The sequence below is a fragment of the Oncorhynchus kisutch genome, linkage group LG20 (genome assembly GCF_002021735.2).
Source record: "Oncorhynchus kisutch isolate 150728-3 linkage group LG20, Okis_V2, whole genome shotgun sequence".
Classification (NCBI taxonomy): Eukaryota; Metazoa; Chordata; class Actinopteri; order Salmoniformes; family Salmonidae; genus Oncorhynchus; species Oncorhynchus kisutch.
Window position 1 is genome coordinate 18,616,298 of NC_034193.2, and position 22,804 is coordinate 18,639,101.

A 22,804-nucleotide genomic window follows, 5' to 3' on the forward strand; every position below is an offset into this window, starting at 1 on the left:
ACCTTTTATGTTATGCTTTTGTTCTATTATATTAACAGTGAAATATAAAAAATAAGTGTCTTATGATTTTAAAAAAAGGTTGTGAAATTAATTCTAAACTAACCGAACATAGTTCACATCTTAATCATATCAAATAACTCGTTCTTCCCATTCACATTTAGAGACATCAGATTTCCTCAGCAACATCCTCCCTTAATCAACAATTGACTAGACTAGACTGGTTCAAGTAAAATCAATTCTTTTAAGAAATGAAAACAAAATCTCCATATGCATGAGCTGTAGGTAGACTGGACTCCTGTAGGACTCCTTTAGAATTCTGGAACCCCAGGCCCAGGGCAGTAGAGGATCTCTAGCTTTGGGTATGGAGTGACTGAAGGGACAAAATGCACAGTAACACCCAGGAAGAGAGAAATGGGACACACAGATCATATACAGCAAAACCTCAATAATACTATATTGTCTTCTTTTCAAGAAAGACACAATATGCAAGAGTTTACTATGCATGCAAATCTGTCCATTCTAATCTCAATAAAGGCCATATAGGCAACTAAGACAAGAGGTTGAGTAGAGACAAACACAGCAGCATAGAACAGAGCAGTGAGACATACAATGAATGGGGAGAGAGAAGGGAAATAGATACCATAATCTGGTAAGGGACAGATCGAAATTTACTGGGGGGAGGTGCCGGTCAAACTAAAGGTATAATTTAAAAAAATGCGCCCCCCTCCCCAAAGTTACAAATATTTTCACATGACCCTCCCCTTGTACTGTAAAATCAATTAAACCCCCCCCCCTCATATAATTAACTCTAAATAATGTTTACGACCACAAATAACAATAAATGTAGAGTCCCTGTGTTTATAAATATGGATATCGACTTTGCAACTTCAGCATGCTTTTGTGGCACAGTTGTTGGGCCAGAAGGATGATGTAAAACTGCTAATTTACTGCAATTCTATACATTTTGTCATAGGGGAACGAGCTCACCTTAAATGCAGAAGAATACTCTGATATCTCAGGTAAGCTTCATCAGTTGCACTGTCCTTTTAGAGATCAATAGACTGTCATGGAACTGAAAGTAGGAGTCTCATAATTTACTGCCTAGTATATTTAAACAGTGCTTGTTTATAGCCATAGCAGTGTTGGATGACACAGGGAATCACCGCGCCAGGTCAAAATGAGTAGAATTGCATGAATTGAGTTATAAAATTGCAAAATCTTCTCTCCGGCCCATGACAAAATATGTAGCATTGCAGGAAATTTACTTTAGAAAGTAATTAAAAAATATATTTTCTGTCAAGAGGGGGACCGCTATTACGAGGGGGGATACATTTGTGGGTGGCCCCCACACACATCAAAGTTGCCCATCCCATAGCTACATCACCATGGTTCAGAAGAGGGTGAGTAAAGAGAGAAACGTAAAGGGAGGTGGAGTGTGAGCAGTAGCTACATAGTGTGTGTAAAATAACATGCGCAGAACGTGATCTGGATTCTAAGCTTTGAGAAAGAGGTTTCTGTAAGGGTGGGGCAGAGGGCGAAAACTCCATATTCGTAGCCAGGGCCTAGAGTTTACACCATAGAGAATGAAAGAGGCCTCTAGTGGCCAAACAGCAGTATTATCATGGGCAGCACGATTGAGGGCTTCCACCATTTTAGTGTAGTCAACAGGGTGGGACTTCCAACTTCATTGGCTGAGGCCTCCTGGTGACTCTGTTGGAGTCCTGTCCAACCGGGTCATCAGGAGGGATCAGCCAATCATGAAGAAGAAAATTGACTACTTCAAAATGGAGATTGCCTCAATGGCGCTGCCCATGCTGTCACAGACGCTATAATGGCACATATAGAAAGATCAGTCCTCTATCTATCTCTATGGTTTACACACTGTGTTGACATAACACACTCACATACATTTTGCTTTACACAGCAGTTCACACAGGGCCAGGGACCCGGTGAACTATGTGCGGTTCATTGTAGAATTTGACAGTAGTGCTGTTTTTTTTTTTGCGGCATCTCATGTCCTGATAACAAAAAAGAGCCACAGAACATAGTCAATAGGAGAGACCTGCACTTTTTCTCTCGCTCTCCATCTTTCTCTCCCTCTCCATGTTATGTAATAGATGGCCAGGAGAGGTTGTAGGCGTGATGTAACCTGACAGACGCGGCATCCTTCCTGCTCATCCCGGCATTACCCGCCCTTTTCCTCCCATTCCTCTCTCTGCACGTCCGCACTCACTGACCCAGTCCCAGGACCGCCTGCTTCCTCTCATCTTTCTGTCTGCTTACCCTCTCTCTCCCTGGGCCATCGATGCAAGCAGAGTATAGCCTCACTGGCTGCCCCCTGCTGAGGCCTCCTGGATTTAAGCTCCTTATGCCCCGGCTAGCATATTCCCATAACCCACTCATAAACACACAGCAGCACTGAATCACTGCTATCTAAGATGAGCTGCAGCCACAAGTGCATCATCTCTCTTACTCTGCACTCTCTTTTCAATGTGAGATTTTACAACTCTAGGGAGTTGAATTGGTTTCCTTGTCTTACTTTGTTATGCTGAGTTACCCAGCTGCCCTGTTTTTCAAACCTTTTCTTTGCACTACCATCTCTGAGAACTCTCTCCTTCCCCTCAGGAGGCCTACTTGCTCCACCTCCTTTTCTGAAGTCTCTTCCCTTCCCTCGTTAAGATTTTTTGTGTCCTTTATCCCCACAATTCTCTACTAGTTCTCGCCCACTGCTCAGGCCCCAGCCAAAGGCTTTTATAAGGATCCCCACTCCCCTCTTCTCTTTTCCAGCGTGGTGTAGCCTACATGTTCCTATATGTCACCTGACCCGGCAGAGTGGAGCTGAGGACACCCGAGAAGGGATGAAGTGGAGACTCTTGCGTAATGGACTTATACGTGTGCAGACGTGTGTGTTTAGCCTATGTGTATGCGAGCGAGAGGGATGGCGGGGGAGTAGAATGGGAGAGGGAGGGAGAGATGGAAAGTGACAAAGAGTGGGATAGGAGTGTAGGAGAGAGAGTGCGGGCAAAGAGAGGGTACCACTGTCAGAGTCAATTCCTTGTTGCTTGTTTACAAGTGACGCGGGAGAGGAAGGGGTGCGGGCGACAGGTAGTCATGCCCCTGTGTTTGGCTTTACGTTCCCCTGTTTAACCGTCATGGGGGAATTATCCACAGAATGCAGGGCTTTTTCCATGTTTATTTCTTGTCACTTCATCTGAGTGGTTTGCTGCATTAATGAGCCTGGGGCAAAAAAGAGAGGAAGGATAGAGGATCCAAATAAATCTGTACGGTTGACTGACAGGCAGGAAGTAAATTCACAATGCCGTTACATGTTCAGTATGACAATGGCCGTGTTCGAGAGCATCAAATCCACAATGCATCGTGGGTAAATGTTGACTGATCTACAAATAATAATGAGGAGTTATTTATGGTGCTAAAGGATTCGTAGATCAGTCAGGCAGGCAGTCGCCTGCGCCTACAATGTTGAACAAGCCCAAAATGTGTTTGGCTGCGTTTAGACAGGGAGCCCAATTCAGATTTTTTCCCCACTAATTGGTCTTTTGACCCATAACATCAGATCTTTTCAAACCGGATCTGTTTCAGAGCTGATCTGATTGGTCAAAAGACCATTTAGTGAAAAAAGATCAGAATAAACACAGCCATAGTGTTGGAGAAAGAGTGCGTAAAGAGAAAGAGGGAAAGTTTCTGAATGCCCGTACACGTGTGAGTATATACTTGAATTGACAGCACAGCTGGCTGCAATGTTTGCTGCTGAGTGGAAAATTCCTACAACGGAGTGAGAGGGAAAATAGGGAAGAGGAGAGGAGGGGGCCACTAAGGGGGCAGGCAGGTCTAGGGTCGGAAAAGCAGGGGAGGGATTGGTTGGTAGGAAAGCTGCCATTGTGAGATCACAGCCCCCACAACAGCTTCCACCTACATGGTGATTGAGCGGGCTCCTTGCAAAAGATTCATAGCCAAGACAAGAAAAGTATCAATGAGAAAACGCTGTGTGTCTGCTATAATCTGTCAATTATGTGACTCTTTCAAATTGACTGGCTTTGGGCTGACTTTCACATTGATGAAAGTATAGGTTTTAGTAGAGCTAGGTTTTGTATATTGTTCATCCCACTTCAGATTCTTGTTAAATCATGGCAGGTATACATCTATGTGCAAAGCTTGCCCATGCTGACCTGAAGCTGTGAAGCCTGGGTAATGCAGTCTTTTTGCTACCAGGCGGTGAACAGTCAGCCTGGCCATGTCCTCACCTGAGGGACCCCTCACACCGTGCTCTCTGAGAGTGTGAACGCTTGGGATGATACCCTCCGCATCAATTGTTTATAGGAAAACACACCTGCAATCTAGTGCATTTAAATAATCCCTGTTTGTAAAAAAAAACAACATGAGACCTTTTTTAAAACCATATACGACACTTTGAAATCTAACATAGAGACATCCGAGTTGATCAGCCACCAAAGTGGAGAGAATTCAGTGTGACATGTAGCCTACTTATGTGACTTGTACTGAACAGTGTTAGCAGCCCCATCCATTCAATCCCATAGCGATGTGACATGACAGGTTCTGTTTACTCATAATTTGCCTCAATTTCTGCATGACGCGTTTCCATCCTTGGCTGACTGCAAACATAACTGAGCAAGTGTACATTTCCTACATAATTTACCCCCCCCCCCCGAAAAAGCCTCCACTTTTCCACAAAACATGTTTTGAAATCGCGAACATTTCAAAACATAAAGGGCAGTGAACACGTTTGTTTATACGTGTTCTTATTGCAGTGGAAAGATATGGAGTATGGAAATACAGAGATGCGTGCCAATCTGTTTTGGGTATATACAGTACGTGTTTCAGTAAAGCAGTGCAGTGTCTGGGAGGGATGGAGAGAGATGTTAGGGGTTCTGGTGGGGGGAGGGGACACTGACAAACACTACTTGCTTTTGTTTCCATGCCTTTCTTTGTGTGTTAGACAAACAATCAGTCTGCTCCAGAATTCCCCTGTTTATGTTCCCTTGGCGGTGTCTTTTCCTCAGGACGGCGATGGGGGGTCACTGAATTGGGAAATGCAGACTGTTTCGATGTGTATATGTCAGGTAAACATGGGTGAAGTCAGTGAAGTCCACACAACCCATCTCCCTTCCTTCCCAAGCATTCTTTCATAGTGGTGCCTGTCAACAGATGTATCAGGTAAGGCCTGGATATAGCCTACTCAGTGTACTGTATGTCTAGCCGTGCTGCAGTAGACTACATTAACCACTGGATCGAACGTTTCACTTGTCCCCTACTCTCACAACTACTAATCATTAATTAAAGATAATAATCCGTTGTTTCTCTCCCCCCCCCCCCCCCCCCCTCATTACCTGCCAATTACCATAGTTTGCTAAACTGAGACTAAGCTTTTTTTTTCTGACACATTCGCTTACCCGATGCTCAGGTAACACACTGTTAACAAAGGGATGGAGGAGGAGGCAATAACAGACCAGGGAGCGGGAGAATTTAAATTTAGTCACATATTTATTACATAAATATATAGTAAAATAGACCAGCGACAATTACCATAAAAATATCTTCCTTTAAAATCCTGACCATAAACAAAGATTTGAAAATCACACACTGACAATTACAAACACGCTGATTGTCTGGACCGGTCATAAGCAGCCCACCACAAAAACCTGACATCACACCACCCACTGGACTCTTATTGGAGAGGGAGGGTTCAGATGCTAGGGCGAGAAGGGGATAGGACGAAGGTACAGGTTCAGGAGGAAGAGGGTGGAGTTTGGGTTGAGGTTAGTTGGTTGGTGGTGGTGGTAGGTGTGATGACGGTGTGGGTGGTGTGAGAGGAAATCACAGTATATATATTCAGAGGTTTTGTGTGTGTGTAAGAGAGTCTTTTGCCCAGAGCTTGCCTACTGCCTGCCTGTGTTTGACTACCTTGTGTTTGTCCCTGTGCTTTGTGGAAATTGATCCTGAATACTGTTCGTCATGTCCTTGTAACAGTGACTGCATCTGAGATAGAGGGAGAATCTCAATTGCATACTACTCGCGTCCTCTCTCCTTCTCAAAACCCATTGGATGGGAAAGCCAGAGGTCCTTCCCCTCTGACCTTTTCCTCCAATAGGTTTTGAGGAGAGGACTCGAGGGGTATGCAATTGAGATTCTCCCAGAGAAACTGAGAGGAAGAGAGAGGAAGAGAAAGATGGAAAGAGAGAACGTATCAGGTCCCTACTGGTGACAGTCTTTAGCCTGTTGAAGGCCACATGTTTGTCTGTGTACTTTGTCCCCTCTCTGACCACCACAAGTTACGGCAGTCTCAGATCAAGACTACAGCCTTGCAATATCATTTCTTCAAAGTGTCTGTTGTACACTGCAATCACAGATATCCAGACTGAACCTCAAGGTAAGAACTACAGGGTCATCTGGCTTTTTCCATTGGCTGCAGTCGCTTAAGAACCCCCCCCCCAAAAAAAAGTTGAGGTGTCATAGGGAACGTGTTCGGCAGTGTGTTCAAAGACAGGTATACTGTACAGACACAGGGTGTCATTACATAGACCTATGTGTTACGTGGCTGCCACAGACTGACCTCTGACCTGACCTTGCAAAATGTCATGGCCCCAGAGTGTCTGTGAAGCACCCACCCTCATAAGGAACCTAGATAAAGGTCAGTGATAGAAAAGTATACCAAAAAGTCTTAGTTGTAGTAGACAGACAGTTTTCTTTCATATATTTTGACAGATTTGCATGTACAGCTGGCTGAAGGTTTTGAAGTCTGTTTTATGTATCAATAACCACAAATACACTGAGCAGTTGAAGAACGGACTGGTTGAATTTGTTTTGTGTGTGTGCGAAACAAAAATGACTCAAAACAGAGAAAATAATTTCTAACCCATCGGTATTGAGGCTCACAACTCTCCATTGGTCAAATTTGGTAAGACAATAAAACCCATAGCTTTGAATCAGGTGTCATACTTGAAGTGCATCGTCGAGATGGCACGTTGGCACGTGGCCCCTCTCTGGATCGCAAAAGTTCAGATAATATACAGCGACACAAAGATCATACACAAACGTCTGTACAGCAAAACCTCACCCAGAGTGCAGTCCCTATTCCAGGACTGGAGAACAAAACCTCACCCAGAGTGCAGTCCCTATTCCAGGACTGGAGAACAAAACCTCACCCAGAGTGCAGTCCCTATTCCAGGACTGGAGAACAGTGGTGACGCAGAGGCAGTTTGACATGGAGCCTTAAGACTGAATTTAGTAGTGGGTAAGGTACTGTAGTATAGTACCATCCCACTGGGCACAGATGTCACTTCAACGTCTGTTCCACGTTGGTTCAATGTAATTTCATTGGGGGAAAGGAAGAAACAAAACGGGGAAAAAATGGAAACAACGTTGATTCAACCAGTGTGTTCCTAGTTGAATGGGTATTGTTAAATCTATGGGCTCAATTAGACCAGTCTGTTACTGTGTGAGAACATTTGGTCCCTTCGCTGGATTTCAAAACTAGCTTAACAGAGCATTTCTCTGGCTTTGCATACAATACAAGGCTTTAGTGGAGCGCTGGCCGATGGACTTGCAGGGTAACCTGCGCTAGGAGTGTACATGTCAGATCAGTGCCATGGGAAAGACAGGAGACAGCGTGGGAAAAGGAGGGGTTAAGAAAAGCACCTTTTGAGGCCTCACTTTCAAACCTGAGCAGTCCTGACCGATCAAACCCGTTTTCAACCTGACAAACATTGCATATGTATTCATACAGATGGCTAATTCTCTAATATATATATGTATATTTTTTTGTTAATTAATTGTACATTCCTTGCTGCCTAGGGATATATTTTCCACCACACCTTTTACAAAAATATCTCCACGATTAGTCACCTCAATAGACATTGTACACACATAGGTAGTCCAAGCAGCATAATGCAGACCAATCAATTCACCAACTGTAATCACCTGCCGTCAAGAGCTCCTAAAGGTGTTACCTATTAGTGCTATTAATTCATTGGCAACAATTTGGTCCAGTAGTTAACAGACACAATACAGGCCAATCTGATGAGATCGCCAGAGCGATCGCTTCACCCCCGTTCATAGATCTTCACGCGTTATAATATTTACAGCTCTCCATGTCTGAGGTAGTGACCAGGTCATAGCGCAGGTCAAGGAGCGGAGCTCCAAGAGCCATAGAGGGGTTATAGTGCTTTTCAATGACCATAGGTCAACATACTACTGTATACAAGCACATCTAGAGGAGGGTTTACCGATAGACACCTGACAGTCATGACTTTTAAAAGTCAATGCGCTTCACAAAATGAAGTCGCACACAAGTACGTGCCCAACCTCTTTCTCTAGACCACACACACACACACACACACACACACACACACACACACACACACACACACACACACACACACACACACACACACACACACACACACACACACACACACACACACACACACACACACACACACACACACACACACACACACACACACACACTCACACACACACACAAACTCCTTTTCCTGTAGTATAGTTATCATTGTATCATTGGCAGGATTCAAATGTCATAATATGGTTTTCAATAGATCCCTCTGAACTCAAGTTTTTCTTGCCTCTGTTGCATCAGAGTTGCCTTCACGTGGATGTTGGCTCTAGTCAGTTCTAATCCTCTGTAACGATATCCTCATAAGGTTATTCTCCAAAAACGTAAGCTGGAAAAACATATTTCTCCCAAGTTCCAAACTCTATTACCTGCATTTTCTCAAAGCAAACCAATGAACGCCCACACCAATCATCAATCTCTATACAAAATGCTGCAGTACAGTGTCACAGAGCAGCAATACAAAACACAATCAATAAGGCAGCCGTTTCAACACCTGCCATGCCCTAGCGGCCAAAACAAGACAAACGGAACACTATTAACAGTCTGTTTTCCACTTGCAAGCTGAACGTCATTTCAGCCGAGCCCCTTAAGTATTACCCTGCTCGCACTCACGAGGTAGAAGCCCCGCACACACCTCCTAACGGTTCCCAAGCCCCCCCCCCTAACCCTCTCAGCCCAGCTTATTGAACACTCTTGGCTACATTCTTCAAGGAAAATAATAATGGAAGTCTATGACAAGGCTCTGTTTTACAGAAACCTGTCTTGTACCGCGGCCTCAAAAGATGCTTAGGGAGTTGGGGAGAACAAAGAAGGTCCGTGCCATTCACAACACACACAGAGGCACGTGCACACCCAAACAGACACAGAGGGACATACGCAACACACAACGCACATACACACACAACCTGCTGGGACAAAAACTGGTTGAATCAAAGTTGTTTCAGATTATTTCAACCCCAAAATTCGGTGATGATGCTGAATCAACGTACAGGAATTTGGTCATTTTTTCACCCAACTTTTAACCTAAATCCAATGACATGGTGAATTTTGTTGGTTGATTTCACGTTGAATTCACGTTCTTTGACAACTCAACCAAATGTAAATCAAAACTAGAAGTTGAACTGATGTCTGTGCCCAGTGGTACACACATCCAACACAAACAAATTTGAGCCTTACCACGCTTCCAATGGATCACAAAGTATTGGACATTAAGCACACATCAATAGAACAGGTCATGACACAGGAGCAAAGCTTTTCCTCAGATGGTGAATTGCTGCCATATTGGATGGAAGCCATTCATGTGGACCATTAGCCAACTGTGTGGGGGAGCTGGGAAATGCTGCTTACTCTTTAGCTGTAAATTCATACACCAGAATATCAAGCAGGAATCCACTGTCTGTGATGGTTACAATTCATTTTATACACTGCATGTGTTTCTGTGTGTAGTAAGCAAAGGTGGGACATGTTCCTTCTGGACCATAGGGCATAATTGGTTTTGGGGCAAGGAACTGTCCCAAATAAAGAAAACTCCTGTCTGAGTGCTCACCGTGTTGTCAGTGTTTATCACACATGCACCCACATTCAGCCACCCACCCACACTGAAACAGACAGATAGAGAGACAGACAGTAACACACACAGAAATATTATCTCGTTGGTGCTGTTTCTTTGCAGTAGGAGAAAGGATATGGGGAAATCAAATGGAAAAGGGTCGTTCCACCAATTCGGTGCCTTTTGAGAAGTGTACACATTTTCTTTTTTTTGGGGGGGGGGGGGGGGGGGGGGGGGTTTCACAAAATGTTTACCTTCTGTCATAAAGATCACATATTCAACTTCATACATAAAAAAAAAAAAAATCCCATCTCAAAAGGTTGAATAAAAATGACCATAGTAAGTGCCTAATAAAGTAACAGGGTTGACAAATTCATCTTGAATCAGCCATGAATCCCCTTGAGACAGGGGGGATGGAAGCTTGTTCTGTGCAACAGGGAGGGGCAATTGAATTCAAGCTTTTAATTATTTTTGTCAAAACATGCCCAGTCTGTCTATCTATTGGTAACAGGGTTGATGTGTTATGCTCGTCCCAGTCAGTTTTCCACCACAAATCACCAGAAAATGGCAAAGAGTAAAACCAGCTGACCTGCTTTTACACTATGATTTGTCTGTTAATGTTCAATATGTATTCATATACATATATATATAAATATATACAGAATAGTTATTAAATTGAGAGTTCAGCTCACATCTTGTGGAATTTTGGCACTCAAGCAAGACTTTAATATGGAAAATCTGATTTATTTAATTCTCCATGTGATCTATATTAAAGGGCACTTAATTCAATATAACAGGCTTTTAAAAATGCAATATTGGAGCACAATTTCTACTTAAAATAGCAAAGGGATTGCATGGAACGATCCAAAACCAAAGAGCAGGAGGCAAACAGTACATACCATGACATTCTCCATCCAGAGAGCAAAAAAAAGATGAGCTAACAATGGTGGTTCATCTAATGTTTATCATCATTTATTTAGAAAATGTTATTTTTTTCCTGAGAGAATCCTTCAATAGCTTTCTTATCCAGTCCGGGAAACAAGTGTGTGTCTGCGATTGTGTGTGTGTGTGTGTAGAATGGGTCACTGTGTTCTAGCCAACACTCTCATGGGTGGGTGCATGTTAAAACTAATCATGCAAATTCATATTGTCTCACGGTTAACAACCTAATAGGGTCTGACAAGACCAGCACCACTCACTCAGATATTTCACTTCATTAAAAGCTTACCCAGAAACATTGGTTAAACATTTTTTTTTGTCAACAGCTGTGGCTTCGAGGCTACACCAACACTTATATAACGGTTCAACTAGTTCAAAGTAACAGTTCAAATGTAAGCGCTATTTGGCCATTATCGGGTGCAATCAGTGTATTTAAAGTCTTCATGCTGACACAATCAACGACTACTTTTCTAGAATATTCTCCAGACAGCCTTTAGAATCTAGGCTGCTGAGAGTGCATCTCAACTACGTACGTGCTGCTATGTTAGTGCACGGCCAGTTAAAGCGGTCTTGTTTATGTGGTAACTTGGCTCGTTCATCAGTGCATTCGCCTGTGTCTCGTGAGTTGCAGGTGTCTGACCATCATGAGGAGAGGTTAGAGGTCATCCTGCCAATCGCACGTTACTCGCATCTCACCAAAGTACGTAACTCACCTCCCACTGAGCACCATAATGTCTTGAAGTACATTCATTTGGCCACTACCCACTAAGCACGGACTTACGCTGACGTCTTTTGGAGTACTGAACTATACTTTTCTTTACTTTACCCTCTGACCTCTTTTTTTGGTGCGGTTTTAACATCCACGGACCAGAGCGAGTCTGAACCAATCATAGACGTTTATGTTTGGTTTAGATTTGGTCTGGTCTGGACCGGCCTTTATTTGGCCCAAACAGACATCTATAATTGGTTCAGATTTGGTCCGGACCGGCGTTAATTTGTCCCAAACATATACGTCAGATTTGGTCCGAGCTGGACAAAATCTTAACCAATCAAAGACATTATGATTCACAAGTTTGGAGAGCACAGTACAGCAGTGCACAGTACATTACAGTACAGAAAAGTACAGTACAGTACGATACAGTAGAGTACATTAAAGTAAAGAAGGGTAAAGTATAGTTTAGTACAGTAGAGTACAGCACAGTATAATATACTGTATTTGACCCTACATTACTCTAATATACTCTACTGTACTGAATTAAACTGTACTGTAGCTACTGTACTGAACTGTGCTGTAACGTACTGTTATGTTCCAACTTGTGAAACATAGCCTAGACATCTATGATTTGTTCAGATTAGGTGTGGTCCGGACCAACCAAATTTGTACTTGTTTGGGGGCGGAGCTCATTAGGGCTCCCGAGTGGTGCAGTGGTCTAAGGCACTGCATCTCAGTGCAAGAGGCGTCACTGCATTCCCTGGGTCGAATCCAGGCTGTATCACATCCGGCCGTGATTGGGAATCCCATAGTGCGGTGCACAATTGGCCCAGCGTTGTCCGGGTTTGGCCCGGGGTAGGCCGTCATTGCAAATAAGAATTTGTTCTTAACTTACTTGCCTAATTAAATAAAGGTTAAATTTTATATTTACAAATAACACACAGAATGCTTTGCAAGTGTCTGTTTTTACATTTAACATTTACATTTTGGTCATTCCGCAGACTTACAGTCCACTAAGGTAGATAAACAACAACATATCACAGTCATAGAAAGAAAATAATATTTCTGTAACCGTGGTGTGCTGGTTTATTCTGTAGGTTGGAATGCTTGGAACATCAAGCTCACATAAACGCATGTGACCGGTGGAAGAAATAATAAATAATATTTGCTGCAATCTTCAGATGGCTCCTCTTTCCTATATTCAATTGATTTATTGTTATATAATTTATATAATGTTCCATATTTTCAACTTTCATTCAGAATGGAAAATTAACCTTACTTCAACGTCTTCAACGTAAATTTTGCTTACTGGGTAGATTCAATATTTTAACGCTCAACTATGCAAGTGATTAATTTTTTCACTCTAATTTCTAAATGAAAAATACAAAGACACAATTCACGTCTGAGGCTGCATGGGACTTGTTAGGGTAGCACTGAATCGATCCACCAAACCATGAGAGTGTTGTATCGTGTAGACAAATACTGTAACACAGATACAGCCATGCACGTACGCACGCACGCACAGAGATTCCGGAGCAGTTTACAACAGCACAACTCTATCCAATCTTCTATGATATCAACAGTGTCCTTCCAACTCCACTTGTCCTTTTGCCATCTCAACGAGTGGGCTTGCTGGTCCCCAGGCACCAACCGGTGAGCTAGGTCATGGTTGGAGTGTGAAGACAGGGCCTTTGGGCATCCCGTCAAACCTGGGTCCATTCACTTGAAAGCCCTGAGCCTCGGCACACACAGAGTAGCAAGGGTCTTTGCTCCCAGATCAAAGAAGGATCACTGGGATTCATGCAGTTGAGTTGGGGGAATCCAGACAAGGTTGAAACCGCTTTAATATAAGCATGGCTGGTAGGCTGGCTCGCCAGTAAAGGGAGCACGCTTTTGGAGGGGAATTGCATAGACATCTTGCTACTTGCGTTTCTTTTTTTGTCTTCACAAAGCTCTACATTTGGTAAAGGTGGAGCAAACAAAGCCCCCCCAAAAACAAAACATCACAGACAATCCTGTCCCTCTTCCCATGTGTCAACCTGTTTGGACTGAACCAAGATAAGACAGCTGATGAATGGACAGGGGTGTTGGGGGATTCCATTTAATGGGCTTTCCTAAATGAATGTAGCGGGCAGTAGCCAGGCAAGCTGATATATTGGAAATATTAGTGAAGTCTTGACATTCCCCTACCCTTTGTTATTGAAGGACTTCAGATCAGTGATTCTCAACTGTTTTTTTAATAAAAATAAATAAATACTCCAGTCTGAGTTTAAACGACTTAAACCAGGTAGAAAATGTGATAATGAATTTAAATGTGTAAATGATTTAATCTCTGAAAATGTTTTCTTCAATATAGAGCTGTTAGCAGCACTATTTTGGTTGATTTCGTGGGTCTCAAGCCAGTGAGTTTATTAACATTCTTCATCAAGAATATGAGCAAAATTGTATTATTGACAATGAAAGAGGCGGGGATGTTGTTCTCGTCATATAATCGTTTTCCAGATTGTATGTTGGCAATTATTTTTCGCGATGCAAATATTGGGTCGCGAGTGAGACAACCAGATTCATTTTGGGTCCCGGGACAAAACCAGTTGAGAACCACTGTTTAAGGTCACTAACCCCCCCCCCCCCCACACACACACACACACACACACTCTCTACCCACTCTCATCATTAACCATGGAGAGACCAGTCTGTTGTAGGTAGACACACATTGTAGCCATGAAAGCATTAAGATTTGCTGCCAGGACATACTGTAGGGATGGCTAGCTATCTCTTTTCTGAGAACAAGAGGCACAGGGTCAGTTTAATAAATTCATGGGGTAATTTTGAATATGGGTCGACATGTGAGAGTGCACACACAAGCACACACACAGATGTATGAAGCATTAATATACGTTGCACATTTTTTTTCTTACTTTACAAGATGGCGGGATGCAGGAGCTGGCAAGGAAGTGCTCAAGCCTCAACATCCAGTTTGTGAGTGTTGCATATGATTTTACATATACTGGTTTTTCATATTTCATTTTCTGTATTTACGTCCTTGGTTATGGCCAAAATCAAACTCAAACAGAAACAGTTTTTTTTGGGGGGGGGGGGTGAAAAAGTATTGCACCTTGCAGATGGGCAATATTCTCAGTTTGTTTGTGTGTAACATCGATGTGACACCACCATCCGTTCTGCTGGTGAGCGGAAGTGAGGTTGTGGGTGCCGGGCTCAAATCCAGCCCCGTCCTGTCAGCTACATTCAATACCATAGAGCACTCAGCCATTACAAAAGACTTCCCCCAAGCTCTGGGCCATTCACATTTGGCTTCACTATATATGGTCATGGAAATATCTGGGAGTGGCCAACTGCCAGCCAGCAATCCATTTCAGCACCTGATGATGATGCAAGACTTTACTAATGTTAGGTATCCTATCCGCGATCCTCCTAGAACCAATTTAATAGGTAGCAAGCGCAAAGGCTTGAGGGTAAGTCTTCTGTAATCACTGCATATGCGCACGGGCCACAAGCACATATCTTTTTGCGCACTTCCACATGCGCCCGTGAATCATCACTCCTCCCAAGTTCATTTGAGTTTTGTGTTGTGTGAGGTATGAGAAGATTGTGTTTCATTTTTTAAAACTTTTTTTTTTTTGGGTTGCAATTATTTTTCCTGTTTGTGTTTTTTTTTTTTCAAAGTCGTCTTTCATTAAAAAAAAGGAAACAAAATATATATAAAAAGAAAATATTCCTGTTTTTGTTTGTTGTAAATTCCTCTTGATAAAAGGGACGGACAATCGGACAAATACACAGACAACAGAGAAGTCAACACAAACTATAGGTGATGTGAAAAATAAGTGACATTTCTGTCTACGTTACACTGCACGCATCGTCAAAAAGTGACTACGGCTGTTCTTTTTTTCCCGTTTTACACAGAGCAGTCTAAGCGTCATAAACAAACATCAACAAAAAATAACATTGAGATAAAATGTAGAGAGAAAGAAACTGCTTATTCTCCAAGCGTTGAACTTTTGTTCAGGAGTCTTTTTAAAGTCATCTTTTTCCTCATTTCGCTTTTCTGGGATCATAATCATATACTCCCCCCCCCTCCCCAAAAAAATCCTCAGAAGGTAAAGCAGCATTTCAACCCCTATTGTCACACATATACCCAATCGGCTCACGAGAATGAAGGACATCACTATTGCGCTAACTTTTTTGTTGTTGTTATTGATTCTTTTTCAAAGAAGCTTGGAATTTAATCCATTGAGTGCCGATTCTGTTTCTCTTGCCGATCGTCTCCATTTGAAAGTTGGTGGCTCTCCTTATGGAAAGCTGAAGGGGGTATTTGTGGAAATGAGGGAGGGGGATTAAATGTTACAATGCGGAAGTGAAGGGGGAGACCATCTGATATACTGCCATCTCCCCCTTCTCCAAGTTCACAAACGGTGCTTTGACAACGGGCGACGATCCCCCTCTAACCCATGCCAGATGAAGGATGGAAGGAAGTCTCTCTGTCCCGCTCCCTTCGCTCTCTCCTACTCGCTCGTTCACTCGCTCCCACTGCTGCTTCGCTGTTCACATTCATTCGGCGACGCCACCCTAAGTGAGCTGCTATTATGGCCATCCTTGTCTCACAAGGGAGAGGCCTAGATTCCGTTTGGTGTCCAGGGACGTCTCCTGCGCAGTGGGTGACGGTTGGAGGAAGGCTGTTGATTTAATACTGACAATGTGACGGGGTTGGTTGGGAGCCCCGTCCCAGTGGGCCTCCATTAGAGTAGGCCAGGACTCCCAGAGGAAGGTTCATGACTGACAGATGAGTTGGGGCTAGGTTGTGTAGTTGCTGATGAGGGTGGGGAGAGGGGTTTGGACCACTGCCGTAGTGCAAAACCCAGACCAGCGTTGCTTGGGCCAGGGCCGGGGGTGGGGAGACTAGTGGAGTGGGAGGGTGGGGCACTGTGGAAGGGGATTCTGGCTGCTCCACCAGAGCGGTCTGAGGTCTGCTTACAGTGGATTTCTTGGTTAACTCCTCCTCCAGCGGTTGAGGTTGAGTTTGGACTCCTCCTACGGCGGTTGAGGTCGAGGCAGCGACGCTTGGCCATCTGCTATGAGTACCCGCCATCCCGATCCCGCCCGTCGCTCCGCGTCTTTAGGCGTTCATCCACATGCTCCCGGGGTGCTGAAACCCATCCGTTCATTCATCCCTCCCTCCCTCCGCCTCGTTCACTCGTTCAAAAACTACTGCTTGGCATTCAATAAAAATAGGTTGTATTTGAACTTTTCCCCCCTCAAAAACAGTGGTAAACACAGCCAGTTACGGCCTGGCCACCTTGGGGTTCTACGCTTCCTCACGGTGTATCGCTCCTCTTCCAGGGCGAGAGCTGGACTGTCCATTGTACTCCGTCACGTGATTAATTTGCTTCAGTTTCAACAGAAGAAAAAAAAGAGTGATTCCAAATTGAGAAACTTGGTCCCACATAACAAAAAAGAGAAAAGCTGAACATAATGGTTACCATCCTCCCCTCCCCCGAAAAAGAGATAAGTGACCGTAGGAAAAGGCAGGCCCTCCTGTCTTCAGTGGTATTTCCTTTTGTCTGAGTGATAACACTGATATTGTGTATCCTGTGTTTGTGTGATTTGTCTTAATGTATGTGTGCCTACGAGTTCACACGTGCCTATGTGTGTTGTTGAGTATCCTTAAAAGTGTGTGTGTGTGTGGGAGGAGGCTGGGGGCAGCTGCCCTGTGTCCAGAGGTGAGGTAGAGCCTGGCGGCGCCCCAGCCTTGAGGGTGTGCCCACTTTGAGGTAAATGGCAGCCGTCATTGGCCTTGCCCTTTCTCAGTGACCCCTACAGTAACGACGACTGAGTATGGAAGCCTGAAGGGGCCATACTGAGCTGAGTCACACAGGCGCGGATTCAGACTTACTTACCCTGCAGGTCAGGGCTACAGCACAGCAGTATATACAGTAAATAAGGCTTTGAGTTTCTGAGGGTAGGTGTGTGTGTGTGTGTGTTTCAGGATGCTGTTCAGTCTCCAGGCACTGAATCTGCTTGCCAGCTATTAAATCTATATTTTCCCTCTCTCCCCTACTCCTCCTCCCCCCCCCCCCTCCTCTGAGAACTCCTGCCAGTGGCGCTTCTCCTTCTTTCTCTCTTTTGTTCACTGTTATGACCTTCCTTGGAGAGAAAAGGGCTCAATTGTCATTCATGAGAGGGTCTACTGTTGGCACCAGAAGCACAGGCAATGACAAGGCAGGTCTGCCCAGTGTGTGTGTGGGTTTGAGAGAGTGCCAGTCACAGGCGCTTGCCTAATGACAGAACCAAAGGTAGATACGGAGCCGTGGTCTGTAGTTTTACACATTTACACATTTCAGACAACTGGAGTAGCCTTATAATACAGCACCTGACTTGGTTAAAAACATGAAAATGGCTCAGTTGTGTTCAGCCGTGATTGTAGGTACTAGTAGCTTTGCTCTACGGTAGGAGTTATATGGCACACTCAGTACCTCTGTGTGTGTCCCGGTGTGTTGTCAGAGACGTATCTCCTGAATCATTGTCTTACACTAATTCGGGGAGTATAATTAACTGACCGATTTTAAAAGATGGTTTCCATAAATTCAAACAGGTACAAACCTGCAAAGAACACCATCTAGTGGCAATGTGTGACAACTGAGGTGCCTCCAATAGGGCTCTGAGAGGGGAGCCAGAGTGTGTGTGTCTGTGTGTGTTGGCCTTGGCAAAAGGCTGCAACTCCCACTGGATAAAACACTGTGCTCAGACAGGGAGGGCCGCCAAACTGATTCCCAAAAACAGGTATGAAGAGGTGGTTGGTCAAAAAAAATGTAAATCCTGTTTGTTTGACTCCTGCTGCTGGTTGCGTTGTTTGTTGTTTACCACGTAAATGTCGGAAAAACACAAGTCCTGCCAAAATCCTTCCCAGTTTCAGAAAAACATCCATTCCTTTCCCAAGATGCCTCAAGTCGCTCCACTACTTCCTCCGGGGGTGCCACTCACACTTCCTGGTCCTCGAAGACCTCTAGGAAGAGAGGGGGGAAAAGTTCTGTCGGACACTCCACCTTCATGTGGAGGAAGCGGCTGGCGTGGCACGCCCCGATCATGCGCAGGTCCGTCACCTTCATCAGCAGCTTGGGCCAGAAGTGGGGAATGTTGTGCTTGCGGTAGTTGATGTAGTGTTCAAACGCCAGCAGGTAGGTCTCCTGGCATTTCTCGATCTTGTCAATGTTCGTCAGGCCCGAGCGGTCTGTGGCCGGGGGCAACGGGAGGGAGGGAAAAAAAGTGTCAGTAAACGGAGAGGGTAAAATTCCACCTAGCCTATCAGAGGGAAAGATGTAGGCCAAGTTGTTTTCAGCTAATAGTACAGCAGATTTTATTTATACTTACTTATAGTTCCTTCAGATCCACACAAAGTGCCTAGGTAGTAGTGGCTAGGGGGTGGATTTGGAACTCGGCCTGAATCCTCTGACCTGAATGACCTCAGTTGACCTCTGGCCATTGACCCTTGACCCCGTCCTCACCTGAGCTCATGAGCAGCACGGCCTGCAGCAGCGCCACCTCCGTGTCGTCCAGGTTGAACTGCGCCAGGCTCTTGCCCAGGTCGAAGATGGCGTCCGACACCACGCCCAGGCCGCCGTTCTTCAACTGCTCCCGCTTGACCGCCATCTCGCCGCTAAGGGTCAGCGTCTCGCTCTCTGGGTCGTAGCGCACGGCGGCGCGCAGCGACATGATCTCCATACAGCAGCCTTTCAATAGGATGATCTGGTCCTCACAAGGCAGCTGGACAGAGGAGAGGAGAGAGGGAGGAGGGAAAAGACGTGAGAGTAACAGCAGAGTTTATTGGTCGGTCACACTAATAGACTGAATTGTACACCAATATAAATACCTAGATTTTCATCAAATAGTAAGATAGCACAGAGGTGTGTGTGTGTCTGTTTGGTTTTACTACTTTTACTAAAAAGGCTATTTTATGCTTAGGGGTGAGGTTAAGATTAAAATTAGGGTTAGAATTAAGGTTATGGTAAAGGGTTAGGTATAGGAGTTAGGTTTGAAGTCAGAAGGCCCCACAAGAATAGTAAACAAACAACAATTTCACCAACTGGGGACATTTTGTTGGTCCCCAAAAGGTCAAATGCTATTTCTAAAGGGGTTTAGGGTTAAGGTTAGAATTAGTGTTAGGGTTAGAATTAGGTTTATGGTTAGGAGCTAGGGTTAGTTTTAGGGTTAGGATAAGGTTAGAGTTAAGGAAAATAGGATTTTGAATGGGAATTAATTGTATGTCCCCACAAGGTTAGCCGCGCAAGACTGTGTTTGTGTGTGTGTAATAGTAGGGTGAGTGCATTGATCAGTTCGGTAGCGAATAGGATGGGTAAGATCTGGCAGCAGCCTGTTCATGTCATGTTCAGTTCAGAGAAAGAAAGGAGGAGAAAGGGAGGGCAAGAGAGACTGTTAAGGAATGTAAACAACATTAACTTGAAGGCACTTTTCCATTCTTAGATTGGAATTTCAAAGGACATTTCCGTAAGTCTACATACTTTCCAGCTGCAGTGGTGTAGGCTTCGTGTGTAGTGTATGTAAAATAATGTTATATCAGCAAGCAGTCTACGTTTACCCAATCAGCCAATTTGTTTGCCCTGTGACGTTGTTCCTCAGGGTGTCGTCAGAGAAAATGTACATCATGCACATTATACATATTTCAACATGCACTTTCTACATGCATAAACGTAGTGTATTCAAGGTGCCAGTATTCCCTCAAAGTTCCTATTGTATGTCATTGTGGTGTGTATATTCCTTAGATGTGCTGTGATTCATACAGTGTGCTGAGGGGGCTTACATTCCACGCCCACACACACAGGGCTTTACCTCCGAGAACATGGGCAGTTTTTTGGCAAAGTCGACGACGCGGGTGATGGCAGGGGTGATAATCTTGGTAAACTCACTGAAGGCCTCCAGGTCCACCTTGTCTCCGTCCGACGTGGGGGCCACCGGAGACTGACCTATGTCCTCCGGCTAGGGGACAGGACAGGGGACACAGGGACACAAGTCAAGAAACTTGAGTTAAGTCCTTTGTTATGCCATGAGAGTGTGTTCATTTGGTTGCTAGTAAGATGCCATGAATTAAGCACATCCAACACAAGTGTGAAATTAGATATAGCAGACATTACGACTGAATAGTTAAAAAAAAATAAAATAATTGTTGACATAATTGAGGAAGATGAGATGTGTAGTAAACAACTTCTTAGAGCGCTAAAGAAAATCCACATAGAGATACAAAGCTCATGGTCATATGCAGAACATGTGGTTGGGTTACATGCACCACTAGCAGATGGGATTCTATGAGGCTCTCTAAAAGACACATCTGGCTTAAACTCTTAGCCTTAGTCCATCCCATTTCATTGTGAGTTGAGAAAAGGCTGAAATGTAAAATAACATAAGGCTTTGTCTTATTTTATATAATTAAGGACACACAATCTATACAAAGCTTATGGATGGCGTGACTGTCAGGATTATGCGCCCGAGAGTCAGGTAATTACCTAAAATTGGAATAATACAATAATGCTTTGATTACAGTATATACGTTTTCCTCAGCCTAACTAAAGCTGAGTTTCAGTTGTTCAAGGACAGCTGTGTTTATGTTTCAGACTTGAGAAATAGTTATCTCTTGACAGAACAGAAAAACAAACGAATTTCAACTGAAAACAAGCCACATTCTACAGCTCTGTAGTGAACTAACTCAAACCAACTGCAAAATGAACCTGTTTAGGTTTCAAAGGTTGACAAAGTCATTCTGGGGTTAAAGACGGTAAACCAAAGTATGTTAACCCTGTCTAAGCCGCTTGTTAAAATAGGTCAAAGATCATGCATTTACTGTCTTTTAAACCACTCTATTAGCAAACTGAGGTTTGAAGCTAGGTTGGGTGACCAGACTGGCATTACAGGGGGCACTGGTACACAAAAGTAATGGTCAACAATCCATTGTAACCAATGCCCTCAAACAACCTCATCATCACTCAAGCAATTCAATTTGCAGAGGGGCTCTTTCCATCTTGACCTTCAATCAAATAGGTTAGACATAATATAATGGGTCCTCTGCAGGACACAGGGCTGGAGTTGGAGTGGACTGGAGCTTTTTGATTTGGCCGGTGATTTTGATTCCAAGTGGGTGGGCGGTAAAGGTAGTCTATGGCTTGTTAGCTACTGTTAAATGGAAGTTATTTACTAGCATACATTCTTGTCCAGAGCGACTTACAGCAAGTGCTAACAAAATGCATTACATACTGTAGAAAATGTATATTAAAGGGAAAATTCACCACTAGACACTATCTGGGGTGTTTTTCCAGTCTCCCTACATAATTATGAGTGATGAGAGGGTGTTTCAGACATAATTATGCATTAAAACTGTATTAATTTTTTCGTGCCAGGAGACGTCATTGGTTGATTGAGCCTGTTCATTAAATTACTTCACCAATCAGTGCGTATACAGCAGGCAAGCTAGTTGTTTACGTGCATGATGGACAGACAAGTGGGTTTGAGGAGGCTTGAAGCACTGGGCATTTGTTATGACATGCATTATATGGATTAGGTCCACAGAATTATACCTAGGAGGAGCGGCTTCTATGGAGAAAAATTGAATGTCCTTTGAGCTAGCTAGTTATTAACAAGCTTGAGCTAGCAAGCTTTTGTGTGCAGAGTGGCACCAGAATTAAAAACGCGTCTTACCTTTCTGTAGTTAATCAATCCAATGTGAAAACTAGGCCTATGATATCCTTAACTAGCATTGAAAAAGTTAATTAGTTCTTCTCAAGCTAATTAAAAATATATATTCTGAATAAAGCTTCAACGTGACATCAGTAACCTATGGTTCGGGGGGCAGGTAGTTTAAACACGCACAGGCAAAGATTTTCAGCTTGCAGGCAGATAATGGAATAATACGTTTCTGGGTGGCAAGAGTGGGGGCTTTGCATAGGTGCTTTGTTGCGTTTTGTTCTGGGAGTTGGAAAAAAATGCAACATAAAATAACGTTATTAACCGGTTCCCATGCTTCTAAAATAACGGTACTGTTCCTGAACAGTATTGGTCACTTTCATTCCAGGATCCATGGTTGTTCCTTTTGAAAACGTATTAGATGGTTTTCTGATCTGTTCCCTGAACCGGTTCCAACCCCTACAGACAGACCTATTTATGTTAGCCGGAATACATTGAAGACGTGTTGAGA

At 43.8% G+C, this 22,804-nt stretch overlaps 1 protein-coding gene across 3 annotated transcripts in view; it reads right to left on the reverse strand.

Annotated features, from left to right (window-relative positions):
* Positions 1-5,501: 5,501 nt before the first annotated feature.
* LOC109865402 (thyroid hormone receptor alpha) overlaps positions 5,502-22,804 on the reverse strand; it is a 174,362-nt gene continuing 157,059 nt past the window's right edge. For all 3 annotated transcript variants that reach the window (XM_020453544.2, XM_031799090.1, XM_031799091.1), the window contains 3 exons: positions 20,452-20,598; positions 19,110-19,368; positions 5,502-18,835 (listed from right to left, as the gene is read on the reverse strand). In XM_020453544.2, coding sequence (XP_020309133.1) covers positions 18,585-18,835; positions 19,110-19,368; positions 20,452-20,598 — 657 coding nt within the window. In that variant the 3' untranslated portion in view covers positions 5,502-18,584. The remainder of the gene's footprint in view (positions 18,836-19,109; positions 19,369-20,451; positions 20,599-22,804) is intronic.